The sequence below is a fragment of the Arabidopsis thaliana genome, assembly GCF_000001735.4.
Source record: "Arabidopsis thaliana chromosome 1 sequence".
NCBI classification, from domain to species: Eukaryota; Viridiplantae; Streptophyta; class Magnoliopsida; order Brassicales; family Brassicaceae; genus Arabidopsis; species Arabidopsis thaliana.
In genome coordinates, this window is record NC_003070.9 from 6,454,038 (window position 1) to 6,480,852 (window position 26,815).

At 34.5% G+C, this 26,815-nt stretch overlaps 9 protein-coding genes, 1 long non-coding RNA gene and 5 other non-coding genes across 28 annotated transcripts; 4 read left to right on the plus strand and 11 right to left on the minus strand.

The window, feature by feature from the left end:
- Window positions 1–3,737: 3,737 nt before the first annotated feature.
- Window positions 3,738–6,368, minus strand: AT1G18720 (ER membrane protein, putative (DUF962)). 2 transcript variants are annotated; one of them, NM_001332364.1, is made up of 5 exons: window positions 6,285–6,368; window positions 5,259–6,209; window positions 4,414–4,476; window positions 4,235–4,306; window positions 3,738–4,105 (listed from the first exon to the last, which is right to left on the minus strand). In NM_001332364.1, the coding sequence occupies exons 2-5, from the start codon at window positions 5,619–5,621 to the stop codon at window positions 3,983–3,985; spliced, it is 621 nt and encodes a 206-aa protein (NP_001320317.1). In that variant the 5' UTR covers window positions 5,622–6,209; window positions 6,285–6,368; the 3' UTR covers window positions 3,738–3,982. The 2 variants fall into 2 exon arrangements, with proteins under 2 accessions (NP_001320317.1, NP_564061.1); NM_101730.4 differs by lacking the exon at window positions 6,285–6,368 and having other exon boundaries at window positions 3,763–4,105; window positions 5,259–6,173.
- On the plus strand, window positions 6,366–8,307 carry PnsB4 (NDH dependent flow 6). 5 transcript variants are annotated; one of them, NM_001084090.2, is made up of 7 exons: window positions 6,561–6,653; window positions 6,730–6,771; window positions 6,862–7,036; window positions 7,137–7,192; window positions 7,281–7,352; window positions 7,807–7,873; window positions 7,957–8,187. In NM_001084090.2, exons 1-6 carry the CDS (start codon window positions 6,588–6,590, stop codon window positions 7,810–7,812), a joined length of 417 nt encoding a protein of 138 aa, NP_001077559.2. In that variant the 5' UTR covers window positions 6,561–6,587; the 3' UTR covers window positions 7,813–7,873; window positions 7,957–8,187. The 5 variants fall into 5 exon arrangements, with proteins under 5 accessions (NP_173308.2, NP_001077559.2, NP_001117307.1 ...); NM_101731.5 differs by lacking the exon at window positions 7,807–7,873 and having other exon boundaries at window positions 6,366–6,653; window positions 6,859–7,036; window positions 7,957–8,307; NM_001123835.4 differs by having other exon boundaries at window positions 7,281–7,873.
- Window positions 7,330–8,290, minus strand: AT1G18735. Its single transcript, NR_139760.1, has one exon. It is a non-coding gene; the product is annotated as an other RNA (long non-coding RNA).
- A 1,504-nt stretch (window positions 8,308–9,811) lies between the features above and the next one.
- On the plus strand, window positions 9,812–11,439 carry AT1G18740 (ROH1, putative (DUF793)). Its single transcript, NM_101732.3, has one exon — window positions 9,885–11,439. The coding sequence runs from the start codon at window positions 10,088–10,090 to the stop codon at window positions 11,234–11,236; it is 1,149 nt and encodes a 382-aa protein (NP_564062.1). The 5' UTR covers window positions 9,885–10,087; the 3' UTR covers window positions 11,237–11,439.
- A 10-nt stretch (window positions 11,440–11,449) lies between these two features.
- Window positions 11,450–12,417, minus strand: AT1G18745. Its single transcript, NR_143562.1, has one exon. It is a non-coding gene; the product is annotated as an other RNA (non-coding RNA).
- On the minus strand, window positions 11,759–11,832 carry AT1G05417. The gene has a single exon (NR_138895.1). It is a non-coding gene; the product is annotated as an other RNA (small nucleolar RNA).
- Window positions 11,893–11,974, minus strand: AT1G05423. Its single transcript, NR_138896.1, has one exon. It is a non-coding gene; the product is annotated as an other RNA (small nucleolar RNA).
- On the minus strand, window positions 12,055–12,151 carry AT1G05427. The gene has a single exon (NR_138897.1). It is a non-coding gene; the product is annotated as an other RNA (small nucleolar RNA).
- AT1G05433 lies at window positions 12,266–12,334 on the minus strand. Its single transcript, NR_138898.1, has one exon. It is a non-coding gene; the product is annotated as an other RNA (small nucleolar RNA).
- Window positions 12,418–12,629: 212 nt separating the features above from the next.
- On the plus strand, window positions 12,630–15,947 carry AGL65 (AGAMOUS-like 65). Of its 6 annotated transcripts, NM_001332367.1 has the most exons (12): window positions 12,638–13,141; window positions 13,226–13,413; window positions 13,861–13,920; window positions 14,020–14,038; window positions 14,129–14,193; window positions 14,284–14,299; window positions 14,399–14,460; window positions 14,559–14,655; window positions 14,772–14,822; window positions 14,912–15,048; window positions 15,126–15,564; window positions 15,650–15,947. In NM_001332367.1, the coding sequence occupies exons 2-12, from the start codon at window positions 13,229–13,231 to the stop codon at window positions 15,659–15,661; spliced, it is 1,143 nt and encodes a 380-aa protein (NP_001321506.1). In that variant the 5' UTR covers window positions 12,638–13,141; window positions 13,226–13,228; the 3' UTR covers window positions 15,662–15,947. The 6 variants fall into 6 exon arrangements, with proteins under 6 accessions (NP_001321504.1, NP_001321506.1, NP_173310.2 ...); NM_001332366.1 differs by having other exon boundaries at window positions 12,630–13,141; window positions 14,284–14,460; NM_101733.6 differs by having other exon boundaries at window positions 12,724–13,132; window positions 15,126–15,944.
- A 1,165-nt stretch (window positions 15,948–17,112) lies between these two features.
- On the minus strand, window positions 17,113–17,787 carry AT1G18760 (Zinc finger, C3HC4 type (RING finger) family protein; the record flags this gene model as incomplete). Its single annotated transcript, NM_101734.1, has 1 exon — window positions 17,113–17,787. The coding sequence occupies one exon, from the start codon at window positions 17,785–17,787 to the stop codon at window positions 17,113–17,115; it is 675 nt and encodes a 224-aa protein (NP_173311.1).
- Window positions 17,788–19,332: 1,545 nt separating this feature from the next.
- Window positions 19,333–20,011, minus strand: AT1G18770 (RING/U-box superfamily protein; the record flags this gene model as incomplete). Its single annotated transcript, NM_101735.1, has 2 exons — window positions 19,333–19,555; window positions 19,914–20,011. 2 exons carry the CDS (start codon window positions 20,009–20,011, stop codon window positions 19,333–19,335), a joined length of 321 nt encoding a protein of 106 aa, NP_173312.1.
- A 753-nt stretch (window positions 20,012–20,764) lies between these two features.
- Window positions 20,765–21,942, plus strand: AT1G18773 (acyl thioesterase-like protein). Of its 4 annotated transcripts, none has more exons than NM_001123836.2 (3): window positions 20,765–20,982; window positions 21,071–21,178; window positions 21,344–21,942. In NM_001123836.2, the coding sequence occupies exons 1-3, from the start codon at window positions 20,911–20,913 to the stop codon at window positions 21,359–21,361; spliced, it is 198 nt and encodes a 65-aa protein (NP_001117308.1). In that variant the 5' UTR covers window positions 20,765–20,910; the 3' UTR covers window positions 21,362–21,942. The 4 variants fall into 4 exon arrangements, with proteins under 4 accessions (NP_001117308.1, NP_001321609.1, NP_001321608.1 ...); NM_001332372.1 differs by having other exon boundaries at window positions 21,576–21,942; NM_001332371.1 differs by having other exon boundaries at window positions 21,327–21,905.
- A 278-nt stretch (window positions 21,943–22,220) lies between these two features.
- AT1G18780 (RING/U-box superfamily protein) lies at window positions 22,221–23,198 on the minus strand (the record flags this gene model as incomplete). Its single annotated transcript, NM_101736.1, has 1 exon — window positions 22,221–23,198. The coding sequence occupies one exon, from the start codon at window positions 23,196–23,198 to the stop codon at window positions 22,221–22,223; it is 978 nt and encodes a 325-aa protein (NP_173313.1).
- Window positions 23,199–24,741: 1,543 nt separating this feature from the next.
- RKD1 (RWP-RK domain-containing protein) lies at window positions 24,742–26,006 on the minus strand (the record flags this gene model as incomplete). The annotated part of the gene is made up of 4 exons (NM_101737.2): window positions 24,742–25,074; window positions 25,291–25,607; window positions 25,680–25,813; window positions 25,909–26,006. 4 exons carry the CDS (start codon window positions 26,004–26,006, stop codon window positions 24,814–24,816), a joined length of 810 nt encoding a protein of 269 aa, NP_173314.1. The 3' UTR covers window positions 24,742–24,813.
- Window positions 26,007–26,815: the final 809 nt, after the last annotated feature.

The window sequence follows — 26,815 nt, forward strand, 5'->3', positions numbered from 1 at the left end:
CCAATTTATTGTCATCTCTGTGTTTCTTTTTACGTAAAAAAAAAAAAAAGGAAATGACAAAAAAATATATTACCAAACACAGAAAATTGAAGGTCCACTAAAACAAAATTGACTCCTCTACTTTTCTTCATGTTTGGGATAATTTTGTTTTTTTAATAATATTTTTAAAAATAGAGAACTGATATTTGGTAAAGAACAAAATGACACTTTGATTCAGAAATTTTTATTGTCTACATTTCTGACCCATCATGCTGCTCCACATGTGACATCTCTTCTCAACTAGTCAATGCAATCAAGGTGACGATATAAAAAAGTAAGAATTTAAGCTCTCTATAGGCTAACAACAACATCAACTTTATCATAATGTTTTTTCAAAATAATTTTTTCCTTTCAATGATTTAGTGTGAGCATATGCTTTCAACTCAAAACTAAATGAAAATTTGTAAAAAAGCGTAAGTTGTTATTAATATATTAGTCTAGACTTCTTTTGATTTTATTTTTAATATATATATATATATATATACTTTTAATTGTGTGAATATGCATGTATTTATAATCTTACTGATATTGTGTGATATACTACTATAACATGTATCCTGAGTTTTATATTCGCCATAGTTTATAATGCTATACTACAATTAGGGGTATCAAAATGGGTCAAAATTCATTGGTCAACTCAATTCAACTCAACCCATAAACCGTAATGAGTTGAAAATTTTGACTCAAATGAGTTGATGAGTCAAATGATTTGATGAGTCAATTGGTTTGATGAATAAAATAAGTTAGGTTGTAATGGTTAATGGTTTCAATGGTTTACCCAATTAACCCATCAAGTTTTGTAAAATTGAATTAAACCAACTAAAATCTCTAAACCAATGCCAATTTAAGTTTAACTAACACATCTAAACCAATTTAATAAAATTAATATTTTTCCAAATTTCTTAAACATACAAGCGATGAAATTGAGAAAAAGTAAACTCGTAAATTTTCCACCAAAAAACATAAACCCGTGATTTTTCCACCAAAAAATATAAACTCGTGATTTTTCCGCCAAAAACGTAAACCCGTGATTTTCCCACCAAAAACGTAAACTCGTGATTTTCCCGTCAAAAACGTAAACCCGTGAATTTCCCGCCAAAAACATAAACCCGTGATTTTCCCGCCAAAAACGTAAATCCGTAATTTTCCCGCCAAAAACGTAAACTCGTAATTTTCCCACCAAAAAACGAAAACCCGTGATTTTCCCGTCAAAAACGTAAACCCGTGATTTTCCCGCCAAAAACATAAATCCGTGATTTTCCCACCAAAAACGTAAACCCGTGATTTTCCCGTCAAAAACGTAAACCCGTGAATTTCCCGCCAAAAACATAAACCCGTGATTTTCCCGCCAAAAACGTAAATCCGTAATTTTCCCGCCAAAAACGTAAACTCGTAATTTTCCCACCAAAAAACGAAAACCCGTGATTTTCCCGTCAAAAACGTAAACCCGTGATTTTCCCGCCAAAAACATAAACCCGTGATTTTCTCGCCAAAAACGTAAATCCGTGATTTTCCCGCCAAAAACGTAAACCCAAGATTTTCCCGCCAAAAACGTAAACCCGTCATTTTCCCGCTAGAAACGTAAATCCGTAATTTTCCCGTCAAAACCGTAAACCTATAATTTTTCGCCAAAAACGTAAACCCGTGATTTTTCCACCAAAAACGTAAACCCGTAAAAAGTGGAATCCGTAAATATTCTAAGTTTGATGATAATAAATTAATAATGATAATTATTTATTATTGTTTTATAATAATAATTAATTAAATTATTATTTAAATGGGTTAACCTATTTAACAACTCAACCCATCAAATTAAATGAGTTATGAGTTGACTCAACCCATTTAACAAAATGAGTTGGGTTAACCCATAACTCATTTAACCTTAAACTCATTTGATTATGACTTGAGTTGAGTTGAGTTACCCATTTTAACACCCCTAACTACAACTATGTAATTCTGTAATTCGCTTTTTTCTTAACAGTTTTTGTGATATTATGTGAATATTCATGCATGTTAGGTGTAATTTTAACCATCAAAATTATACTGCATAAATTCCATTATAAATATGTTGAATTATATAAACAAGGTAAAGAAATCAATAATATTTTAGAAGAATTTATGAAGGATCGACATCGGCCGCGATCGGTGAGGGCTAGTCACTAGTGTTTTGTTTCATTTCAGTAATTTTTGTGATTGTTTTATACACTAGCCTCTTACTTTCACTCATTCAAGAGGACCATTTTAAAATAAATGAAAGGTTGTGTTCATATATAAATTTGGTGATCGTGAAGAAAATCATATGTTGTCTGTTGACAATCAAGTATATACTGTATATTAAATTTTTAATTAGGAAGATCAGTTAAGCAGAAAAAAAAAGAGAAGAAGACAAAACTATTGTGATAATTGCAGTACTTTTCTTTTGGTTCTGGTCCACGCTGCTTTGGATTTTATCATGCAACGTTATATATTCAATGTACGAAGTTGATGTTTTTGTTTTTTCAAATTATTTTGATAATATCTTCTTTTTTTTTGTCAACTTTGATAATATCCTATGGTACTCTTTGTTATGAACAGATTAACCTATTGTTTGCAATAATGATTAATTTGTGAAACAAAATCAAGGGAATACAAAAATAAAAATAAGTAATGTAGGATTACTGGTAGAACCATTACTAATTCTTCAAGTTACATTGGCTTGATGAGACACGAAAAGACAAGAGAAAACTCAAAAAAAAAAACCTTAAAAGTTATGCTTTAGTTATAAAGTTTCACATTGTAAAGACAAAATCGATAAGCATTAGATTCCGATGTTTTCGAGCACGTAGCAACATATGTTACCCAGAACACATTCTAGCTATTCTTACAAAGAAAACAAAAAACGTTTCAAATCCAATGTAACGGTGGATTTCATATTAACAACATTTAACATAATAATTCTCTTTTTTCTTAATGATACGAAAATACTAACACGACCGCTTATAGACAGTCAATGCATATAATAAATATGGTGCAAGAAAAAATGCGGTATAAATCGAGAAATATCCACATCACCATGAGTTATGTGACATCGTGGCCAAGTAGAATGTTAAAATAATGTCGTTACAACCAACATTTAAGACGATATCGTTATGGTCTTATGGAGTATGGGCACATGGAAAACGCGTTTCGGTATCGCTTTGCGTTTACATATTAGTCACGTGATAGATATTTAGTCACTTTTTTTTTTTTTTTTTTTTTTTTTTGGAAACTAGATATTTAGTCACTTCATTACTATTATTCTGTCTTTCAACATTCATGTATTCTTCTTTCTTTTTTTCAACGCTGCATTATTATTCTAATTTCTAAGGATTTTTTCAAGATTGATACTATTAATAAATTGATTAGAGTATCAACAATAAAGAAAGTTGGATTCCCTCCCACCTCCGAATTCCAATCTAGAAGATGTTTATCTTTAGAATCCAAACATTTTAGGTGCCTCAAGCGGATTTTTTTATATATAATTTATATACTAATTATTATGATACACTGATATTAGTAGCTAGCTAGTATAAATAAAACACTAAGCTACATATTTAATCAATATGAATTTAATTTAGGTGATACTGTATTAGTGTTTTTATGATTACATAAAGAATCATAAAAGTTTATATTTAAGCTACCAGTTTTACTCATTAGTTAAACACAAAGAATTGATTGGTTCAAAACGGACTAAAACAAGTCGAGCGGAACAACAATTGACCTGTGAATATGTGATTGTAATACATGCAACGCATTTTGTTTATTTTTCTTGAAACATGAGTGACTGAAACATATTATATTCAATATATTGAAACATAGTTTACACACAAATACATCAATCCATGGATCATGGTGGTCTTATTATCATTTCGGTTATAGAAACACGACAATGGGTTCAAGTTCTTCAGTTATATATAATCCAAGCTTATGTGATCTTATTCTTCTTCTGCTTCTTTGCCCTATATTCCTTGATGTCACTTTCTACCTTGGCATTCACACGCGCTTGAAAACCGGGATATGGTTCATACCCGAAAACCGATTGAAGAACCTGTATTCATTCAAACATTTCCACATTAGCTTTTCATGTATTCTGGTTACAGTTTCCACAGAGCAGTATAATAAGGTAGCAGGAGATAACAAACAAATCACAACATAACATAACACCAACAACTTTTACCTCGAGCAACACGAAGAAAGGAGCCATGAGAAAAGCTTGGAGTAAATTGTCTAACAGCGCAGGTGCCCGTTTCTGTGAGTAGACAAGAATCAATAACATATGTGTTAGGACTCATGTATACGGATGACAAGACACAAAGGAGAATCAAAACAATGATTTCTAAAAGCCAGAGAACTTACCTCGAATACTCCATGGCCAACGAACTGCCCGGTCCAACATAACAGCTGAGATGCTAACCCAACCTGAGTAAAAAGACAATTAAATTGTTACAGTATCTACATAACAGAGAGAGTTGGCGTCTTGGTGAGTATTAACTGTTTTCCCCTTGCTGTTGAATACATATAACAAACTAATCAAATGATTCAGACTGAAGATACATATAAACTAATCAAATGATTCACAACACAGAAGATACATAAAAAAGCTCCTAAGTTACAGATGTCTCAAATACTATGGAAGAAAAACCAAACTTTAGTTAAACAAGTGATGTAGATTCTAATTATCTGAGACCATCCAAATGTTGGTGGTCAAGAACAACACTTGTTTCCGTCCAAGCACACATCAAATCCTCTTAACCAATGAGTCAACAACACTAAAAACATGACAAGTCTCCGGACCAAAGAATCAGAACCGTGCAAAGGTGGACAATTGCAGAACAAACTGCAATAACTACTAATCATGAATGTTCAAAGCTAGAGACATGATATTAGTACTGCTGTCTCAACGTTAACAGCTAATGAAGGGACCCATAGACAACAGATAGAGAGGACTAATGATATAAATAAATCTATTTCTTCTTCCCCGAGCATAACCAATGATATAAACGAACTTTCAAGTCAAAGCATAGAAAACAATGAACAATAAATGCATGAACCACACTCACATCATATAAATATACACATAGAGCAACACATGGATACACATAGTCATATACCCTCATAAACATGCTTCTACGCAATTATTTTCTCCAAAAATGAAGTTTTTTCAAAAACCCTAAATTGAAATTAGAGAAAAAAAATCTAACCTTTAAGGCAAGAGAAGATCCTAGTCGAACAGCAAGAAAACTGGAACCAACCCAGCAAGAGAAACACATAAGAGCAGCTACAAATCCAGATTTCTTATCCAAACCGATATAGAACAGAGCATAAATCAAGGCGAATATAAACCCAACGTTAAATCGCAAAACGCCGTCGAGGGTCAACGATTGAGAAAACCCTAATTGAGAGGGGTCGAAAATTGGGGTCGACGAGTGGAGGAGAAGTAAAACTGAGAAGAAGATTGGCCAAACGAAGATGATGTGGATTAGAATGTTGATCGGATTGCTATGGTAAGCACCGTAGAAGGCGAAGTGTTTCTCGAGATCGAACAATCCCATTATGCGACTCATGGATAAAAAATTCGTTGAGGAAGAGGTGTTTTTATGAGGAGAAGATCGGTGGAAATTGGATAATAGTCACCAAACAGAGGAGATTAAAGATATACACGGGAAGAAGACGAAAGTGGAAAGTTTGATTAGCAATTTCCCGAAAATGATGCTAACGTGCGCTTTTTAATAGCTAACATGCGCTTTTTAAAGCGATAGAAGTTGACTTGGCCGGAGATTTTCTTCCGACTTTTGACAAAATACTAGTCGCTAAGAAGAGTAGACGTGTTATTGTGATTGCTAACATGCGCGAATAAAAGCTGGTTTAGATGGATATACATCATTGAAAGTTTGGCAAATAGAACATACACTATTCAACGAATGATGTATTTGGGATGATTGCTAACATGCGCGCATAGGAAGTTGAATTAGATGGAAATATCATTAAAAGTTTGGCAATAGTTGCCAACGTACGCTATTCAACAAATGATGTATTTGGGAAGAGACATAAGCGGAAAGTTTGAATTTCACCAACCAAAGATTTATTAGCAATTTTAGTGTGGTTACTAACTTGCACGTCTAGAGGAGTGAACGTGTTTAGTGATTGCTAACCTGCGCGAATGGAAAGTTTGTTGGACGGGTAAAATACGAAAGTTTGTAGTTGAATTTTGCTGGAAATATCTTTACCACTCTTTAAGGCAAATAGTTGTTCCCAACCTGAGCGTTTTAGAAGGCTAAAATGTGTACTGTGATTGTCTAAATTGGGCTTTTAAAAGACAAAAAAAGTGTTATGCGATGTGATTGCTAACGTACGTTATTTTTTTATTTTGTTTATCACAAAAGTGAAGAGTGGACGATACCAATTCCCTTATCCACACATTTTCTGCCTCAAAAAATCTAATCTTAAAGATTAAAATAAATGAAAAAATAAAAAAGATTACACCAACATTTTTTTTTTTTCTTCTCCATTGCCACCATCAAGAAGTAACAATGGCTGAAGCTTTCACAAGTTTCACCTTCACAAATCTTCATATTCCTTCTTCCTACAATCACTCGGTACATATTATTTTATATTCTTACCAAAAATATTTCATTACGAAAAAAAGTTTAAGAATTGTGTATTGTGTTGTAGCCGAAGCAGAATTCAGGACCGAATCATGGATATTGGCTATCTGTAAGTAATTTTCTCTAACTAAGACTAAAATTAGAAAAAAAATCTCCATATTCTTGTGAATTTACGTCTTAGAATTTGAAAAATTAGAAGAATGTTAATGAGAAGAGGGAAAGGAATTTGATGAGAGGAAGCTTATGTGTAAGAAAGGCATTGCCACATGATTTGCCATTAATGGCTGTGATGGTTCAACAAATAGAAGGAATGCGTGATATCATTACAGAGAAACACGTGTGGCATCTAAGTGATAAAGCTATCAAGAATGTTTGTAAGTTAAACACTTGGGGTTTCTTGAGAGATTTTATTTTCTTTCTTAGACTTTTTTTTCTTCTTTTTCTTATGTTTTGATATTGATCTTGATATGGCAGATATGTTCTACATCATGTTCACTTGTTGGGGATGTTTGTACTTCGGTTCAGCAAAAGTATGAAAACAACAACTCAAACTGAATCTTTTGATACATTTGCTGCATTGGGATCTTAATAGTACTTTGTGATATTGGATCAATACAGGATCCATTCTACGACTCAGAGGAGTACCGTGGAGATGGAGGGGATGGAACTGGATATTGGGTCTATGAAACTGTATGTATCTCTCCCTTTCTAATACTATTAGGAAAGAAAGAAAAAAACTTAGAAATGCATACAAATTATAACTAGGGATGTTGCAATGGACCGACCAACCCGCTGTGGTCTTACTAGACCCTGTGGACCAGTTCAGATCTAGTTTGACCTCAGACTATCCCACCTTGGTCTTAGTAGGCCATGTAGACCTGTTCAGAGCCGGTTTTGAGTACTCCTCCATGTGTCTCAGCATGCGATAAACCTCCCTAAACAAAGAAAAATAGGTGGCTTTTAGGTTAGCGTTTACCGTTGGTATATATGCACCCAAAAATATGAATCCACAACCTTGATCATCTAAACGAAAGTCACAATCTGATAGATGGTAGGTAACATTGATCCATCCTATTGATAGATCAATCATGCTTAGTAAGTTTGAGCCGGGTTGGGCTTGATATAATAATTCAAACGTTAACAGATCTGATGGTAGGTAACATTGATCCTAAGTTGGGTCGGGCTGGGCTTGCTCGGGCCATTGACCTTTGGTATATCATCACAGATTCACAATGTGTACAACTATTATAAGATTGGATAGAGTTGTTATTGTGTTTTGGGTTATATGATGCAGCAAGAAGACATAGAAGAGAAAGCAAGAGCGGAGCTATGGCGTGAAGAACTTATCGAAGAAATTGAACAGAAGGTTGGTGGCTTAAGAGAGCTTGAAGAAGCTGTTACTAAGTAGAAAACTAACTTGTGAATCATAAACCACTTTACATACACATTATATATTTTCTTATATCAGTCATGCAACATTATATATACTCTCTAGCTTCCATATATATAATATATGTTATGTACTTCTTTGTTGTCTTGTGTTCTGAATCATTGAACGATCATGTTAGGAGCAATTGTCTCCTTCAGAAATTTATTGTTGACGACATCCGATGTCTTAAAAATATAAATAATTATGTTTGGTAAACTATCTTAATTTGCTTTTCTTGATTTCTTCGGTCGCAAGTTGGTCAGAGTGAATATTTATTATTTTTAAGTATAAAAAATTTAGTCAATTGGGGCTAAATTAATTGGTCGTATAGACTGGAAAGTGAGTCTGATGAGGAACAATTAGCGGGAAATACGCTTCTGCACGATTCTACCTGACAAAAACCAAAACTAATCAATCTTTAAAAACAAAAAATAAGTTAGCAGAGGTGAAGAAGGAGAGCTTGTCATGTCTTTGTCAGTAACCTTCGTGCTTCCATGTTTCAAAGCCTCTTCGAGCTTGTAATTGTAAACCACACGTGTGGTTTATTGTTTTTGTTTTCTTTTCAAATTTAAGTTTAATTTTCAGATATTTCTTTTTTTTGTGTGTGTGTTAGGAACACATGACAGGAGATATGATGTAACATTTTTATTTAAACAAAAAAAAGATCTGCATCACTGCATGTAGTGTATTTTGTCGTGTGTCAATTAATTCTTATAGTTGTACAATTTTAATTCTGGCCCAAACATGATTGATGACTTGTTAATGACACATATTTACCATATTCCATTATAATTATTTTTTTTCATTATACAGTTTCATAATAATACATTTCAATTTTCGGTTACCAAAAAACACCATTACACATTTCAACACAAAATTTATACTATCATACGATTATATAGACAATCTCGTTTCCGTCAGCCTCCTTGTGGATCTTGAATGTTCAATCCACACCTCCACATTTTGTAAGTAAGATCTTGAAACTCCTTCTTCAAACCTCGATCTATCTGATTAATAATGAGCGTAATAAAACGATTTTCTCAAATGAATCTAGTACCATCCATGCTACTGAGTCTCTTGTTACGCACTATACGCAGTCGTCTCATCTCCTTCTCGCTGGAGGATATCACTATCAGCATTTCTCTCCTTGAGTTTTACTTTGGTTCTATCAATTCACCTCATTAGTTGTGATACAACTCATAGTTATCTCTTTTAATAAAATGTTATATTAGCCTTTTTTGGTGTGTTTTTGAGATTTTCATTGTACAATGTACACCTTTTTTTTTATTTGGTGTAAAGTTTAACATTAAACCAAAAAAAAAAAGGATATAGACAAAATTACATGTCAACATTTTTGTGTCCTTGAGCATTCTAGAACGACGAGAAAGAATCAACCAGGACCGAGTCCCTTTACTTACCAATCTCTCTCTTCAATACACGCCAACGAAGACTTAGCTGGCTTTTTATCCACATGTGCATTGCATTGACCAAGTCTCTGTCACAGCTCCCATTTTCTCCACGTGGCACCCATTAATGTCTCATTCTCGACTTCATATACCACAGCCCCGTGACCAATGAATTTCCTCAAACTGAGATTTTATTACAGACAGATCTGTGTACTTTTATTTTATTACCACTAGACGTGTCCACTGCGTGTACTGTACCGAGTAACAAAAAGAGAAAATAAAAAAGGAATGAGAACACACAACAAATCAAATTATAGCTTTTATTTCGTCACACCTTTCTTTTTATTTAGTTAAGGAAAATGAGAAAATTATCCAATATTGAATGTTTCTAAAGCAGATATTAAAATACGCGGTCAAAATTCTCGCTTTATAAACACATCTCTTCTTCTTCTAGCTTTCATCAATCATCATCATCACTCTCTCTCAATCCAACAAAGAAAAAAAAAGTCTTCTTCTTTTTTTACAAGTCTGAGAATTTTCTACAGAAACAAAAATCTGATTGTTTTTCCCACTTTGCATCTGTTTTGAGGATGCCAGCTACGGATTTTCAAGGATCATTTGGAAGGTCGTTGCTAAGTTTACGGCGAGACCAAGTTGACTCATCAACAGTCGTCTCCGGAAGTAGTAGCCACCACGAGCCAAGCACCATGGAGGTTGAGCTAGATTCGTTTCAAAGACAAGTCGCTGAGAAATTCATCGATCTCAACGCTTCTTCAAACGACCTTCTCTCTCTCGAATGGATCGGAAAGCTTCTTGATTCTTTCCTCTGTTGTCAAGAAGAGTTTCGAGCTATCGTATTCAACCACCGATCTCAGATCTCTAAATCTCCGATGGACCGTTTGATTTCAGATTACTTCGAACGGAGCATCAAAGCTCTAGATGTCTGTAACGCCATCCGCGACGGTATCGAACAGATCCGTCAATGGGAGAAACTTGCCGATATTGTGATCTCTGCTTTAGATAGTCACCGTCCGATCGGAGAAGGTCAGCTCCGGCGAGCTAAGAAAGCTCTGATTGATTTAGCAATCGGAATGCTTGACGAGAAAGATCATCCTTCTGGAACCAATCTAGCTCATCGTAACCGTTCATTCGGAAGAGTCAAAGACAGTCACCACCGTTCGATTGGTCATTTCAGATCTCTTTCTTGGAGTGTTTCAAGATCATGGTCAGCTTCTAAGCAGTTACAAGCTTTAGCGAGTAACTTGGCAACGCCTCGACCAAACGATGTCGTTGCTAGCAATGGTTTAGCTGTACCGGTTTACACAATGACTTCGGTTTTGCTTTTTGTGATGTGGGTTTTGGTAGCTGCGATTCCTTGTCAAGACCGTGGATTGCAAGTTAACTTCTTTGTGCCTAGGCATTTCCAATGGGCAGCTCCGGTTATGTCGTTGCACGATAAGATTGTTGAGGAATCTAAGAGAAGAGATAGGAAGAATTGTTGTGGTTTGCTTAAGGAGATTGATAGGATTGAGAAGAGTTCGAGGTTGATGAATGAATTGATCGATTCGATTCATTTCCCGTTGAATGATGACAAGGAAGTTGAGGTGAAACAGAGAGTTGATGAGCTTGTTCAAGTTCGTGAAGCTTTGAGAAATGGTTTGGATCCGTTTGAGAGGAAAGTAAGAGAAGTTTTCCATCGGATTGTGAGAAGCAGAACTGAGAGTCTTGATTCTCTTTGATCTTGCACATGTTTGTCTGAATATGATGAATGATTCATGTTTGGATTTTTTGTTTTGTTTTTGTTTTTCTCTATTTATCCTTTTTGATCACTTGTAAAAAAGAAACTCAAAGAGTGTAGAAGTGTCATCTTCTCTTTGTGATGCTGATAGTGATTCTGTTCTTCTTTGTGTAGCTACTTGCTTAGATTGAAGTTATTTTTTCAATGAACAGTTGTATCAAATACTTCATTGAATTTGAAAGATTACATTCAAGAAACAAATGAATCTTTATTTAGAGAAGAGGTTCAACTAAAGGGTCTGTTTTACAATTCAAATGAAGCACATACAAAATCTAGACATAACCTTAAATTTCTCATCTAATCTTCACAATCTTCTGCTGGCTTGAGTCCAGCTTCATGTTTGTGACGTCCTACTTTATTTCTTGCAAGTGATTCTTCCTGCAAATAGAGCTCAAATGAAATCCAAATAAATGATTAGGGATTAGAACAGAACAAACATTTGTTGTAGACAGTATTCACGGTTTGCCTCAGACATAAGTGATATTCATCACTGAAAAATCTGATAATACGTGCAATTGTTTAGGCACATCATTGGCAAAACCAACTAAATACCCAAGCAAAAAAATGTTAAATAATGAGCAAAGGATTCTTAGTTATGTGCATCAGAGAGATTCCCATCTAGACATTAGTCATCATTATAGAACTTCTGATGTCCCTGTCTATTCATCGTCACTTGCACTAGTCAAAAGACACCAAAAGAGTATCAAAACGAAGCAAAACAGAAAATACTAGATCAAAGTTGATAAACAGTCTGTGAGATATGCATCAGAGAGATTCCCATCTAGACATTAGTCATCATTCTCATCTCCTAACAAGGAGATTCTGATGTCCCTGTCTTTTCATCATCACTTGCATAAATCAGGCAACCAAATCAAATCAGAAGCTAGAAGAGCTACCAAAACCAAATCATTAATAAGCTCAAAGATCACAGTAAAATAAGAGAAACCAGATGTGTAAAGAGAGAGAAAAAATGCCTCAGAGTTGATTTTTTTTTCGTAGAGACGCATCTCTCAAAGTATATTTAACACCATCACAGGCATCAAAATCAAAATATACATAACAAAAACAACCAAAAAACTTGCAAAAAGATCAAATCTCAAAACATTAACATGGGTCAATTCTAGGGTTTATCAAGAAGTGATAAATAGACGTATTTAAGAAGAGAGGCGGAGCTAATTAGGGCAGAGACAAGTCAAAGATATTAATGGGCTTTCTACTTTGGCCCAACGAATACACATGTTAATCAATTAACAAAAAACGGTTTGGTTTTGTCGGTTTTTAAGGCAATTGAATTAACAAAACCGGTTTGGTTAAACCTTTGTCTCTCTCTAGCACAGAAGCACACAATTCCGTTGGTCGACGTCTTAAGTTTCCCAGCGAAATAAAAGGTTGTCCCTTCGTCTGCTTCTGTGAGCTTTCTCTCTGTTCCACCATTAATCTTTCCCCTTTTTCTCTTATTCAAACTTTTCTTCCTCCTTCTTCTTCCTCGGGACAAATCTTTTTGGTGCCTTTTTTTCTTTCTTTCCTCCTCCATGATCTTTCTCTTCTTTGTGACTTTCGCCTCCTCTGTGCTCATTTTCATGAATTCTTCTCTTGTTTCGACGCAAACACCCATTTTTGTTTCCTCTGTTTCTGCTGCGAAAGACCCCTTTTTAAAAAAAAAACATCTTCCGTTACAGTGAATTTTGTTGTCTAGAGATAGACTCTGTGTCCGAATTTAGACGTCCCCCATCTTCAAAGATTGGTGCTCTTCTTCTTCTTTTAAAACAAGTTTCATCATTTTCTCAATAGGGAGAAATATACAATCAATTCCTTCCAATAAGTAGAATTTTATCAGGTGATTGAAGTGAGTATTCGAAGAAAATGTTTAGTCTTTAGAATATTTTCATTGTTGGTTATGGGATTTTGATGCTGTATTGGTTTTGAACAGGGGATGGGAAGGGTTAAGTTGAAGATTAAAAGACTTGAGAGCACAAGCAACAGGCAAGTTACATACACGAAGAGAAAAAATGGGATTTTGAAGAAAGCCAAAGAGTTATCGATTTTGTGTGATATTGATATTGTCCTTCTTATGTTTTCCCCTACCGGAAGAGCTACTGCTTTCCATGGAGAACACAGGTATAATTATCAAAATCATTCTTATGTTTTGTTGTTCTTTTATCATCTTTAGTTCTGTGTTTAAATGCATCATATCTCCATTTTTGATGCATTGTGTAATCTTCTCATTGCTCTTCTATCACAAAAAAGGTTTCACTGATTTTGGTTTAGGAACTGAAAGTTTTTATAAGGATTTAGTTTGAATGGTGAGTGTATTTAGAAGATCACAGATAAGGGGTATTTTGACCAGTTGGTTTAGTTGGGAGCTTTTGGCTTTGGGAGAGATTAGAGACTCTAAAACAGAGCCTAGTTTTTTTTTTATAGTTTCCTTTCTGTTATCAGTTCTTAGATAATGTTCTTCGTGAGTGATTTGGCTTCCTGAATCTCTCAGAGGGATGAGAGATTGAGGTTCTGTATTCAAGTTTTTAGCAATATACTGATTTTAGTCTTAACTTGGCTTTTGTGTAGTTGCATTGAAGAGGTTATTTCCAAGTTTGCGCAATTAACTCCACAAGAAAGGACAAAAAGGTATGGTAAGCATTATGTTGAAAATTTAAATTACTATCAATCCTGATGTAATTTTGTGTTATGAACCTAAATTGAAGTCTCTTTCTTTTAATATTACAGGAAACTGGAGAGCCTTGAAGTAAAGACATAAAAACTCACTGTGTATATCATCAACTTTTGTTTTTTTTTGAAACACAAATTTGAGCTGATTTGTTTTGCTCAATTGCAGGCATTGAAGAAAACTTTTAAGAAACTGGATCATGATGTAAATATACATGACTTTTTAGGAGCAAGGTACTTGCCGTGAGTTCTTACTATTAATAACCATATTTTGTCATTGTAAGCCTCTCACATATCTGAGATGTTGTCTTCTTTATCCTGCAGGAATCAAACTATTGAGGTATGGATCGACCATCTTCGGTTCATGAATTTTCTTGGATACTTTTTAATCTCTTTGAGTCAAATTGCTAAAGTCTGTGTTAACATTACCACACGACAGGGTCTAAGTAACCAAGTAGCCATTTACCAAGCTCAGCTAATGGAGTGTCATAGGAGGTTGAGGTGTGAAAATTTATAGTATCTTGAGTTATAAAGTTTTTGCTTTTTGAAATATAGTTTCAATCATATTTGAGTCTTTTTCTTCTAATGGCTGTTTTCAGTTGTTGGACGAACATCGATAGAATAGAAAACACTGAGCACCTCGATTTATTGGAAGAATCATTGAGGAAATCCATTGAAAGAATCCAGATTCACAAGGTGCGTTATCATATTTTCTTTTTCTCGATCATACAGACCTAAGACTCAGGATTCATTTCAGTTTCCTGAACCCATATAAATTTTGTTTACAAAAGATGTTTCCATTCATTTTGCAGGAACATTACAGAAAGAACCAACTCTTGCCAATAGAATGTGCAACAACACAGGTTATAACCATTTTGTCGCCTTTCCCCTCTCTTTCTCTTTGTCTCTCCTCAGGACATATTCTTAACCAGGCCAAAGCCTTTTACTGCAGTTTCACAGCGGGATACAGTTGCCTATGGCGATGGGAGGTAATAGTAGTATGCAAGAAGCTCACTCCATGTCTTGGCTTCCTGATAATGATCACCAGCAAACAATCTTACCTGGTGATTCCAGTTTTCTTCCCCATAGGTAAGAGTATAATAAAGTCACAGTTTCAAAAACCTTTTCATTATAAAAATGCTCACTCAAGTACTGGTTTCAAACAGAGAGATGGATGGTTCGATTCCCGTTTACTCAAGCTGCTTCTTTGAGTCTACGAAACCAGAAGATCAGATATGCAGCAACCCGGGACAACAGTTTGAGCAGTTAGAACAACAAGGAAACGGTTGTTTGGGGTTACAACAACTTGGAGAGGAATATTCATATCCTACACCGTTTGGTACTACTTTGGGAATGGAAGAAGATCAAGAGAAAAAGATAAAATCTGAAATGGAATTGAACAACTTGCAACAACAGCAACAGCAACAACAACAACAACAACAACAAGATCCTTCAATGTATGATCCCATGGCTAATAATAATGGTGGCTGCTTTCAGATTCCTCATGATCAGTCCATGTTTGTCAATGATCATCATCATCATCATCACCACCATCATCAAAATTGGGTTCCAGATTCAATGTTTGGTCAGACTTCTTACAACCAGGTTTGTGTGTTCACACCTCCATTGGAACTATCTAGGTAGATGATACACCAAACTGAATATGTCTCTGTATCTTTGGTGATTGCAGCAACCGAACTAACTCAAGACATGGCTCATGTATGTATGATGACTGGACTTATGTCTGACCAAGGACTAGTTTGAGCCATTGCCTACAATGTCTAAGATAAATATATATATGTAGACAGCGAGAGAGTGTGTGTACATGTTTTTGTATGTGTGAGCTTGTGTCATATACTCAGGGGAGTTTTAGGCATTTGTGTATAAGAGATGTTGTCTAGGAACCGTATATTACCTTTAACAAGAATGATAAGTATATCAATATATTAATGTTTTTATAGGTGTTGGCCAATATATTGTTTGAGACCAAATGGATTGAATTTTAAGATTAAAAAAAGGAATTTATATAATACTGTATAACAAAGGTGCCTCCATTGTGACGGTGATAAACACATGAACCATTGATAGATTGATCTCGGTGATGATTTTTTCACCAGAATCGACGCTCGAACGGTTATTGACATGTGGCTAGGATGGAGTCCAACAAAAATTTCTATAACAACAAGCGGTGATATATTGGGCTCTTTTTGAGCCTTTAATGTTTCTGGGGCTTTATGTATAGCCCATGTAAGATTTGGTTATGGTTAATAACTTAATAATATCTATTCTTGTGACAAACCCTAAATCCAATCTACTGTCCTTTTTTTTTTTTTTTTTTTAGTATGTACATAATTTTTTTTAATCTAATCCTAATTTACACATAATAATTAAATTAATCGACATTTTTTTTTTTTGAATATCAAGAGATTCTGGGCCGAAGCTCTTAATCCTCCAGGCCCGAAACAAGAGCATGTAAACTCCAGAAACTATCAGATTTAATTATACGCAATTTATGCGATTGTGATGAACGAACCCATGAACAACTCCACGATGTGCAACTCTCTCCGTAACATTGTCATCTCTTACCTAACGATTCTTACTTATATATGTTTTACCTACGATGGACAATCTTATCTCTATAGGGAAGACTAAAACGAACGGTTCTGCTTGCAGCATTCTGGGACTTTTGATTAGTATGCCAAACTAGTTTATTGAAAAAGTTAATTAATTATATTAACCAACCCAAAATGACGTTATTAGCTCATTTGATCCATGTTTTGGATTGTTGACAAAAAAAAAAATCTTAAAAGAGCGTTACGAATGAGAATACATCGGCAAATATGCAATACAAGACTGGAAAAGAATATATTTGTAGTTTTCCAAAATTTAAGAGAAAAGGAAAAGAATACTATAGAAAATACGAAAATTAGAATAATTATCCCTAAATTCAATCTACAGATTTTGTTTCTAAACTATTTCATTTTTTCTAAAATTTAATTAATTATATTAACTAATTTTAAAAAGGCATTACAAAGAAGGTTTGACCCGATATTTAATTTAAAATTGTTAACAAAGAGCTTTACGAATGAGGTTACATCGGAAAATACACGGGTATAAAACGGAAAAAGACTCCGGCGACAGCATCAAACTAGTTCATTGATCTTCACATGGCAACTTGAAACGACACAGTGGACAGTCATGATTAGTCTCAAACCACGTTAGGACACACTCATCGTCAAATTCATGTCCGCAAGGTAAAGTCATAACTTTTGTTCCATCGTTAAACTCTTCCAAACAAATTGTGCACCTTTCAGTAGAACTAGTGGTCTTCTTGTATATTTTCCTGGCTAAAGAATTGACCACGAGCTTGTTTGCGGGTCTCAAACTGATATTATTGGTCTCCTCCAAGGAGGCTCGAACCGCTTCTTCAATTTGATCCTCTTCTTCACTCAAATCCTCTTCTTCAATCTCATACTCTTCTTCGATCGGTTCATCATTAGGAAAAATAAGCAAGGACACAAGCAAATCATCCCCCGGAGAATAGTCACCTCTTGCGGGATTAGTTACTGCAACAACATAGAAAATTAGCTCAAATATCGCAGTACCCCATTCCATATCGTAATCGTTAATTAGCTCTGAATCCTCCAAGAAATAATGTAATTTTTGTTTGGTGGGAAACTGATTGTTTTCTTCGTTGAGGAATTCTTCGATAAACGATGTATCAGTAAATGTGTAGTCGTAACCGTCGATATTTGCATTCACTGAGAGTGTGCCAGCGTTTTCTGGTTGATGATTGCGTATGATATTGTGGTAGAAATCTATTCTCATGATTGATTGAAGAAAAAAGAAGATGATGAAAAATAAAATAAGAAATCAAAATGTTGATGGAATTTGTGTCTGGCGTTTATGTTGTTGTCACAACGTTATTTATAGAGGATTCTGCATGCATTTTATTTTTTTGATGGGGTCGGCAACATATTTATTATTTTCCATTTTTAAATACTAGAAATCTGATTTAACTTTTAATTAAATAATTATACTAACTAACGGCGTTACTACGCTTGTTTGACACATACAATTGTTGACAAAACCGGAAAAAGGTGTTTTGCATCGGCAAATACAAAACGGAAAAAGACCCCGGCGACAACACCACGCACTAGTTCATTGATCTTCACATGGCAACTTGAAACGACACAGGGGACAATCGTGATTGGTCTCAAACCAGTTTAGGACACATTCATCGTCAAAGTCATGTCTACCATATATTACGACGTTACAAGAATGATAAATATATCAATATGTTAATGTTTTTATAGGTGTTGGCCAAAATATTGTTTGAGCCAAAAGAATTGAATTTTAAGATTAAAAAAGAGTTTATATGATACTGTCTAACAAAGATTCCTCCATCGTGATGGTGGTAAACACATGAACCATTGATCGATTCATCTCGGTGATGATTTTTTCACCAGAATCGACGCTCAAACGGTTATTGACATGTGGCTAAGATGGAGTCCGACGAAAATTTCTTCAACAACAAGCGGTGATATATTGAGCTCTTTTTGGGCCTTTAATGTTTCTGGGGCTTTATGTATAGCCCATGTAAGATTTGGTTGTGGTTAATAATTTCTACTTTTGTGACAAACCCTAAATCCAATTTACAGTCTTTTTGTTTTTGTTTTTAAATATGTACATAGATTTTTTTTAATCTAATCTTAAATTACACATTATGATCAAACTATCAGATTTAACTATACGCAACTCATGCGATTATGATGTACGAATCCACAAACAACTCCACGATGTGCAACTCTCTCTCTAACATAGTGATCTCCTACCTAACGATTCTTTATGGTGGATCATACCTACGATGAACGATCTTATTCTTACCTAAGACGGACGATTCTGCTTGCAACATTATGAGACTTCCGATTAGTATGCCAAAATAGTTAATTAGAAAAAGTTAATTAATTATATTAATCAATTTATAAAGGTATTCCTAACTCATTTGACCCATTTTTGGGTTTTTGACCAAAAAATCCTTAAGAGCGTTACGAACAAGGTTACATCGGTAAATACGCAATACAAAATGAGAAACGAATATGTTGTAGTTTTCCAAAATTTAAGAAAAAAGGAAAGTAATAGTATAGAAAATCCGAAAATTAGAATAATTGACCTAAATCCAATCTACAGATTTTGTTGCTAAACTAATTTATTTTTTCTAAAATTTAATTAATTATATTAATTAACTTTAAAAAAGCATTACAAAGAAGGTTTGACCCGATATTGTTAACAAAGAGCGTTAGGAACGAGGTTACATCGGAAAATACACGGATACAAAACGGAAAAAGACTCATGCGACGGCATCAAACTAGTTCATTGATATGGCAACTTGAAACGACAGAGGGGGCAACTGTGATTGGTCTCAAACCACTTTAGGACACACTCATCGTCAAAGTCATGTCCACAAGGTAAAGTAACAACTCTTCTTCCTTCACTAAACTCTTCCAAACAAATTATGCACATTTCACCAGTAGAACTAGTGGTCATCTTGTATATCTTCCTGGCTAAAGACTTGACCACGAGCTTGCTTGCGGGCCTCAAACTAATATTATTGGTCTCCTCCAACGAGGCTCGAACCGCTTCTTCCATCTGATACTCTTCTCCAATTGGAATCGCGTCTCCAATCTGAAAGGTAGGAATAAGACGCAAGGACACTAGCAACTCATCTCCCGTAGAATAGTTACTACGATCACATACTGCAATAGCATATTCACTTAGCATTATTAGTGCAAATATGGTATCGTCGTCGCCGATTCCTGAACTTTATTAGTGCAAATATGGTATCGTCGTCGCCGATTCCTGATTCCATTAAGAAGTAATTGAAGTATTCTTTGCATCGACACTCATCGTTATCTTCGTCAAGGAATTGTTCGGCAAAAGATGAACCAGTAAACGTGGGATTGTAACCGTCGATCTTTGCATTTACTGTGATTGTGCCCTCGTTTTCTGGTTGAGGATTGCGTATGATACTGTGGCTAAAATATATTTTCATGATTGATTGAAGAATGAAGATGATGATGAAAAAAGAAGAAGTAAGAACTCAAACTTCTAAAATGGTTCTTGTGTGTTTATGTTGTTGTCACAGACGTTATTTGTAGAGGATTCTACTACGTTTGTTATATTGGTGGGATTTGGAATCATATTATTTATTATAGGGTCTTTTGCAAAAGTAACCATTGTGGAAAAAGTTATTAAATTTTTAACATCATAATCTGACAAAAGAAATAAGTACAATAAAGTTATTAAATTTTTAACATCATAATCTGACAAAAGAAGTAAGTAACACCAGTGGTATCTAAAAAGACTATTTTGTCCTTAGTGTCTAATACTTCAATTTCTATACTATTTGGAAGGTTTTATGAATAGGCACATTTTTGCTCTTGCTTTATTAATATAGACTCATTTCTCTGATCTCTGTAAACGTTTCTTCCACTAACATTCTCCAATGATCCCAATAAATCAAATTAAATGAGAATTTTGATGGAAGAAATTTAAATGAGAAGATTTTCTTTTGGAAAGATTCCATTTTTTTTTGTTATTATCTTATTTATTTTTCATTTTTAAAATACATAAATCTGATTTGCCTTTCTTTTTTTTTAATCACAATATTGGATTGGGAAAGAAAAACTCTGGGTAGAATAAAATTAAATAAAAAAGCATTGACGTGGGTTGCAACCAGAGAAAAGTGATGACGTGTCATGTCGTGATTGGCTGAATATTATTGACGAAAGAAGAAAAAAACGCTGTGTCTATCTCTCGACTCTCTCTCTCTCTGGCGATGGCTATCAAACCGGAGATTTCTGTCTCCACAGCCGCTCCATCGTGCGAACCGAGGTTAACCTACTCGGAGATTTACGACTCCGAGTCGGAGAGTAATCGTTGAAGAGAGCAATGAGTGCCACGGCCATATCACTTCTCTCGCCGTTCAAGCTCAGTCTCGCCGCTCAGGCTGCTATGGAACATGTTAGTCAATCTTTAAATTTCGTATTTGTTTGCAGTCAATAAGCAGAATCATTTCGGGTCTCTGATTCTCCATATTTTGCATATGCAGACACCAGTCTTGTGGTCTCATGGCATTGATGAAAAGGCTGTACTATTCGAAGCTGGTCAAGCAGCTCTTCCTTTTCTTCAACAAGCTGGTTTGACTTATGAATTCAAGGTATGAAATAGTTATCAAATCAAATACTCATGTTTGATAATATAACAGAGCAGAGAATTCAGATACTGATCCTCAGATTTGATGTTATTAGCATACTTTGTGAATCATTTACGGATATGCAAAAGTCATGTGTTTGATCTGTCCTCAGATTTGCTAATGTTACAGTTTGGAGTTGTGTCCTGAGCTAGAGAATGTCTGTCCCGGAGTTGTGTCCTCTGCTTCTTTGTGGACTGTATCCTACAGAGACAAATTGCATTTAAGACTTTGATAACTGCAATGTGTTTCTCTTTCACTGGCTGTTGAAAGCAGAAAGCCAAGAGTTGGAGCTAGTTGGATAATGTGTTCCTTACTATGTTCTGCATATGCATTTTAACAAGTGCCTTTTTGTTATATGAAGGACTTGTTGAGATTAAGAGAAGAGTATGTAGAAGAAGGCTGAAGAAGGTGATGAACATGATTCTCCAATAGAAAGTGTGGAGGAGAGCCAGCTGGAGTGGGCGTCGAATCAGTGTTCCCCTTGTAAGTAACTTCAAGCTTGTGCAACGACTTTAATAGCCTATCTCTGTGCAATGTTGTTCATTGGTTGTAATGTCTCTAGTACTCTCTTGATTGATTGTACATTTTCAATGTTTTGTACTGAGTAAAAGCAAACATATATGCATTGTTTTACAAAATTTAAATTTGTTTAAGAACCCCACCATTGGAGAAGACAAAACTTCATGACATCAATTCAAGTTCTCAAGTTTGATAAAAGCAAAATTTAAACTTAAAAAATGGTTAGAGCCCTCACGTGGTTCTCACCATTTGAGATGTATCCAATCGAGAGCAAAATGTTTACAGATTAACAAAAATCTGTAAAATCGTGAAATCATTTAATAAAAATTTAGTATCAACCTGATTATAATTCTTGAATGAGAGTCCAATACTATAAACTGAATCAAGAGCAAGAACAATAGAAAAGAGTTTGCAGAAAACTAAACTATGATTTTGGAAATCGTAAAGCTTTAAACAAAATTTGGTGACCTTTTCGTCTTCTTCACCCTTATCTTTCACATGGCAACTCGAGACGACACAATGGACATACATGACTTCTCACAAACCACTCTAAAACACACTCCTCGTCAAACTCGTGCCCACACGGTAAAGTCACAATACTTCTTCCATCGTCAAACTCTTCCAAACAAATAGTGCACACGTCATTCTCACATACAACACCACTAGCTTTCTTGTATGTTTTCCTATTCAAAGCCCCGACAGTGAGCTTGCTCGCAGGTTTTAACCTGACAGTGTTGGTCTCATTGAACGAAACTTGAAAAACTTCTTCAATCTGAGAATGAGACGCTTCTTCAATTTGATGATCGAAGCCAAAGCTAGCATGGTGCTCATCCCTTAAGTGTGGCAACCCGTGGAATAGAACAACTTCTCCAAGCTGAGATGAAGATGCTTCTTCGTAAGGAAAGTAATCATTGTAGTCATCCCTGAAGTATGGCAACCCGTAGAATGGAACAACTTCTTCAAACTGAGATGAAGATGCTTCTCCGTAAACGTCTTGCTCATCCTCTAAACCTAGAACGTCTTCTTCAATATGTTCAGGAGGAATAGCGATTGTAAGAGTCATCAACACTCTTAAAGCACAACCTGGAGTATAATCATCAGAGGAAGTTATTTCATCGACGAATCGAAACAACTCTAGTAACACATGGTAAGCATCGATGGGAGTGATTTTTCCTGATCCCGTCAAGAATTCAGTAAGCTCTACAGCAACACAGTCGCGTAAAGAAACCGGGATACAAGAGAATTCTGATGTTAGTTCATCATAGAGATCATAATTACTGATGATACTTTGATATATTTTGGTCGTAGCAACACTGATATTGATTATGCCAACATCTTCAGGTACAGGATTGTGCTCAATTTCATGTGCGAAGGATGAAATCATGATGGCGAGAACGATCAAGAATAAATAAATTTTATCGATTATGTTTAGCCGTTTAGGGTTCTCTTGAAGTAATTCATTCATGTATTTATAACAGAGGCCTAGATCGATGGTATATATATATATATATATATATATATATATATCTTTAGTAGAAAATCTAATACTATTGGGATTTGATATCAGTTTACATTTGTAATTGTTTTTTTCCTAATTTACAAACGGTGTATGTTTTTTTCCTAAGCTTTTACTTTCCTTTTTTTTTCTTTGGGTATAATTTAGCAAACAATTAATTAATTAATTGTTTTTGTTAATCTGATTATTGACGTTTAAACTCAATTTCCTTTTAAGCTTGAAAAACTTTATAAATTAAGACAAAAAAATATATAGTTGATTAAAAAAATTAGTACTTAAAAGTTGGTCACACTTTCTTACATCATCATCATCAAAGTAATTGGGTTCCAGATTTAAAGTTTAGTCAAACTTCTTACAACCAGGTTTGTAATTCATATCTCCATTGAAACTATTTAGCTATATAATCCACCAAACTGAATAAGTCTCTGTATATTTGGTGACTGCAGCAACCGAACTAACTCAGGACAGAGGCACAGAGCTATTGCGCTATAATGTACATAGTACTCATGCATGGGAGTTTTAGCCTTTTATGCATTTTTTTTTTTGTAAGAAATGTTGTCTAGGAATCATATATTTTATAAGAATGATATAGTATATAATTAGTCAATATATTTTATTTTATAGATATCGGCTAATTAACTGTAATTTTTTTTCTTCCTCTTCTTAATTTTATCTTTTCAAAACTCTTTTGATTTATATCAGTTTTATTATGTTACCCAACATTATCCAAATTAGGTCCCAAAAATAAAGAAAAAAAAAAATCGAATGCAAAATAAAAAATAAGTAATCATAATTCCTAAATCAAATTTACATTCATAGTCGTTCTAATTTTCTCAAACTTGCGGTATTTCACAAAATATAAAAAAATTAAAATATTTATTTTAGCAACTCGAATAATAAATTGTTGGATAAGCTTGAATTAGCTGGAATCATAAGCTATTCAAAGTAGGATTATGATTTATATATTTAGCAGTTATCTAAATATAATTGTATTCCTAATAGATGTCGAGTTTAGACATAACCTTAAGAGAGTTTATGGGATTGAGAGAACTTGAGAGTTTTAGTTTTGAGATCTCTAAAGCATAAATAAAGAGAGTGATTCTTTATTGTTTTTGTTGTTGTTAAGCAATCTTCTTATATTCTAGAATTGGAAGCAAAATTCTTGTTGTTCTTGTTGTACTAAATTACTGCCATTGACACCAAAATTTTGATACAAATTTACTATACGAATTACGAAGCTACGTGAACATAGATATTAACCAACATAAGTTATGCATTCGGGTCAAAATATGAAGAAGGTGTTTTTAAAGAAGTAGATTGAAAAGCTAGCTAACAAGTTATTGAGACAAACAAAAAAGAGAGAGAGATCGTTTACTATATTAGTAGTAATTTTAATATTAATGAGTCAAAAACGTTTTGTAATTTAGAGTCGAATACAATAAACCATACACAACACATTCACAAACAAATAGAAGAACCCACACTAGAGAAACTTCATAAGAGATCCTTCACCTCTTTATCATCATCTTCTCATACCTCTTCATCAAAGACCATCGAGCACCTATTATCTCTCAAAACCCGAAACAGAAGAGTAAGAAGAAGAAGAAGCAGAAGCAGAAGAAGATGATGATGTGATGGGCGTGGACATGCCACTTCTTCTCTTCCTCTTATGGTTAGCCTTGAAACAAGCTTGTCTCAATCTCTTTGTCTTATCCTCAAACTTCAAATCTGGTAACTTCTCAATCGTTTTCTTCTCCTTCTCGAGCTTTTCCAAAGCGTTTCTTAGCTTATCTTCATTTTCTTCCCCTTCCATCTTCTCTAGCTCCTGTTACAATTATAAAAATAGTCACATCAAATTCACTAAATCGGTAGACCATAGCATTAAGGCTTTATATAGCGTTTTCATTTCCAAAACAACAAAAATCAAATTTTCAAGAAAATTTGGCGAACTAAAAAATGCAAAAAATAATTCCTAATGATACACAATAGAGGAATTTAACTTGTTATAACTTAGTTGTCTTATGTTTATAGTTGTTTATACCTTGACATTGCTGATGAGTTTTTGTAGGCTCATGAGCTTACGATGAGGCCAACGTTTAATACCCAATTCGCGGCATCTCTTCTTCAAAAGAGTTAAACCAATGTTAAGCTCTCTAGCCGCTTGAGTTATCGGCATGTAAAAGTACAATGAGATGGTTTCCTTCGACAATGTCTTTGAAACAGAACAACTAGAAAAACATTCTTCTCTGCATCTCCTCTTCTTGGTAGTTGTGGTTTCACTCTTTTTCGCAAAATCAGAAACGAACATCGTCTCTTCTGCGGTCCATGAAGCAGAACCATACACACTAAGTATATCTGCTTAAACAGAACGACAAGAATGAGAAGTGCACACATAAAATCCATGAGATCAAACAACTACAATATACATACCTTCATGAGACACAATGGAGATGGGTTCAAGATCAGGTAAAGCCAGAAAGCTTGAGGCAGAAGTAAAACAATTACTAGAGGTAGCAGAAGGAAGCATCTCGTCTTCCAACTCGAAGAAAGGATTTGCTAACTCGCTGCATTAAGAACACACAACAACAAAACATGGATCAAGAACTATTATATAAACATGTAAAACTAAAAAAAAGTCATGCATGATCAATTAATTTACCTTTGATGAGAGTAAAGTGATGAGTGGTTTAGAAATGAGAATGAATTATTTTCTTTGCCAAACACTTGATCATACTCCAACTTGCAAAACGATTTCATCATTATTAATGGGTTTGTGATCACTAATCAACGGGAGAGAGAGAACGGTGTGTATATATATATACATGCATGTAGTGGTAGATATAGAAGTGAAGTTATAAAATGTACGGGAAAGTGGGTATGACGGCTAATTGATTGCCCTGTAAAAACTTTGGAGTTACGAGAGAGATATAAATGATTAATGGTAACTAATGCTAATAAGAGGGACGTTTTTTTTAAGGATTAGGTAATGGATAGACGTCTCTCTTAGCATCTCTCTGATCTATGGATATAATTTATAAGCCAATCGTAGTTAATTTGCTCTTTTGTGAAGTAGCTAGTTGATTTCATATAATTACAGTTTTTCCTAAGTATTATATACTCCTTAGTATTTGTAATCAGTTAACTTGTAACGTATGGTGCCAATTAATATTTTAATTGTTAACGAAAAATAGTTATAAACTTATAGTTGGAGCTGCGAGTAACGGTTAAGAAATTAATAATACATTTCCCACCAAAAAAAAAACGGTTTCAATTAATTGGAGATAATGGCTGCGAGTAGTTAATACTTTTCAGGTGATTCTTGTAGTTAATGGCCTCTTAAGAAATGAGAAATTAAATCTTGTTGTAGGTTATTAATAAAGTTGTTTAGAGAGCAATTTTATTAAATACCACTTTTTAGTAAAACTAGGTGATTCTATGATCAGTTTTTTACTCTTTTGTTTCTCAAGACTGTTTCCATTCGTTTCGGTTCGGATTTAACCGGTTTAGACACTCATAGGCGTAGGTCGTTCTGAAACATTTGAGTCTTTAGAGACTTTTTTGTTCTT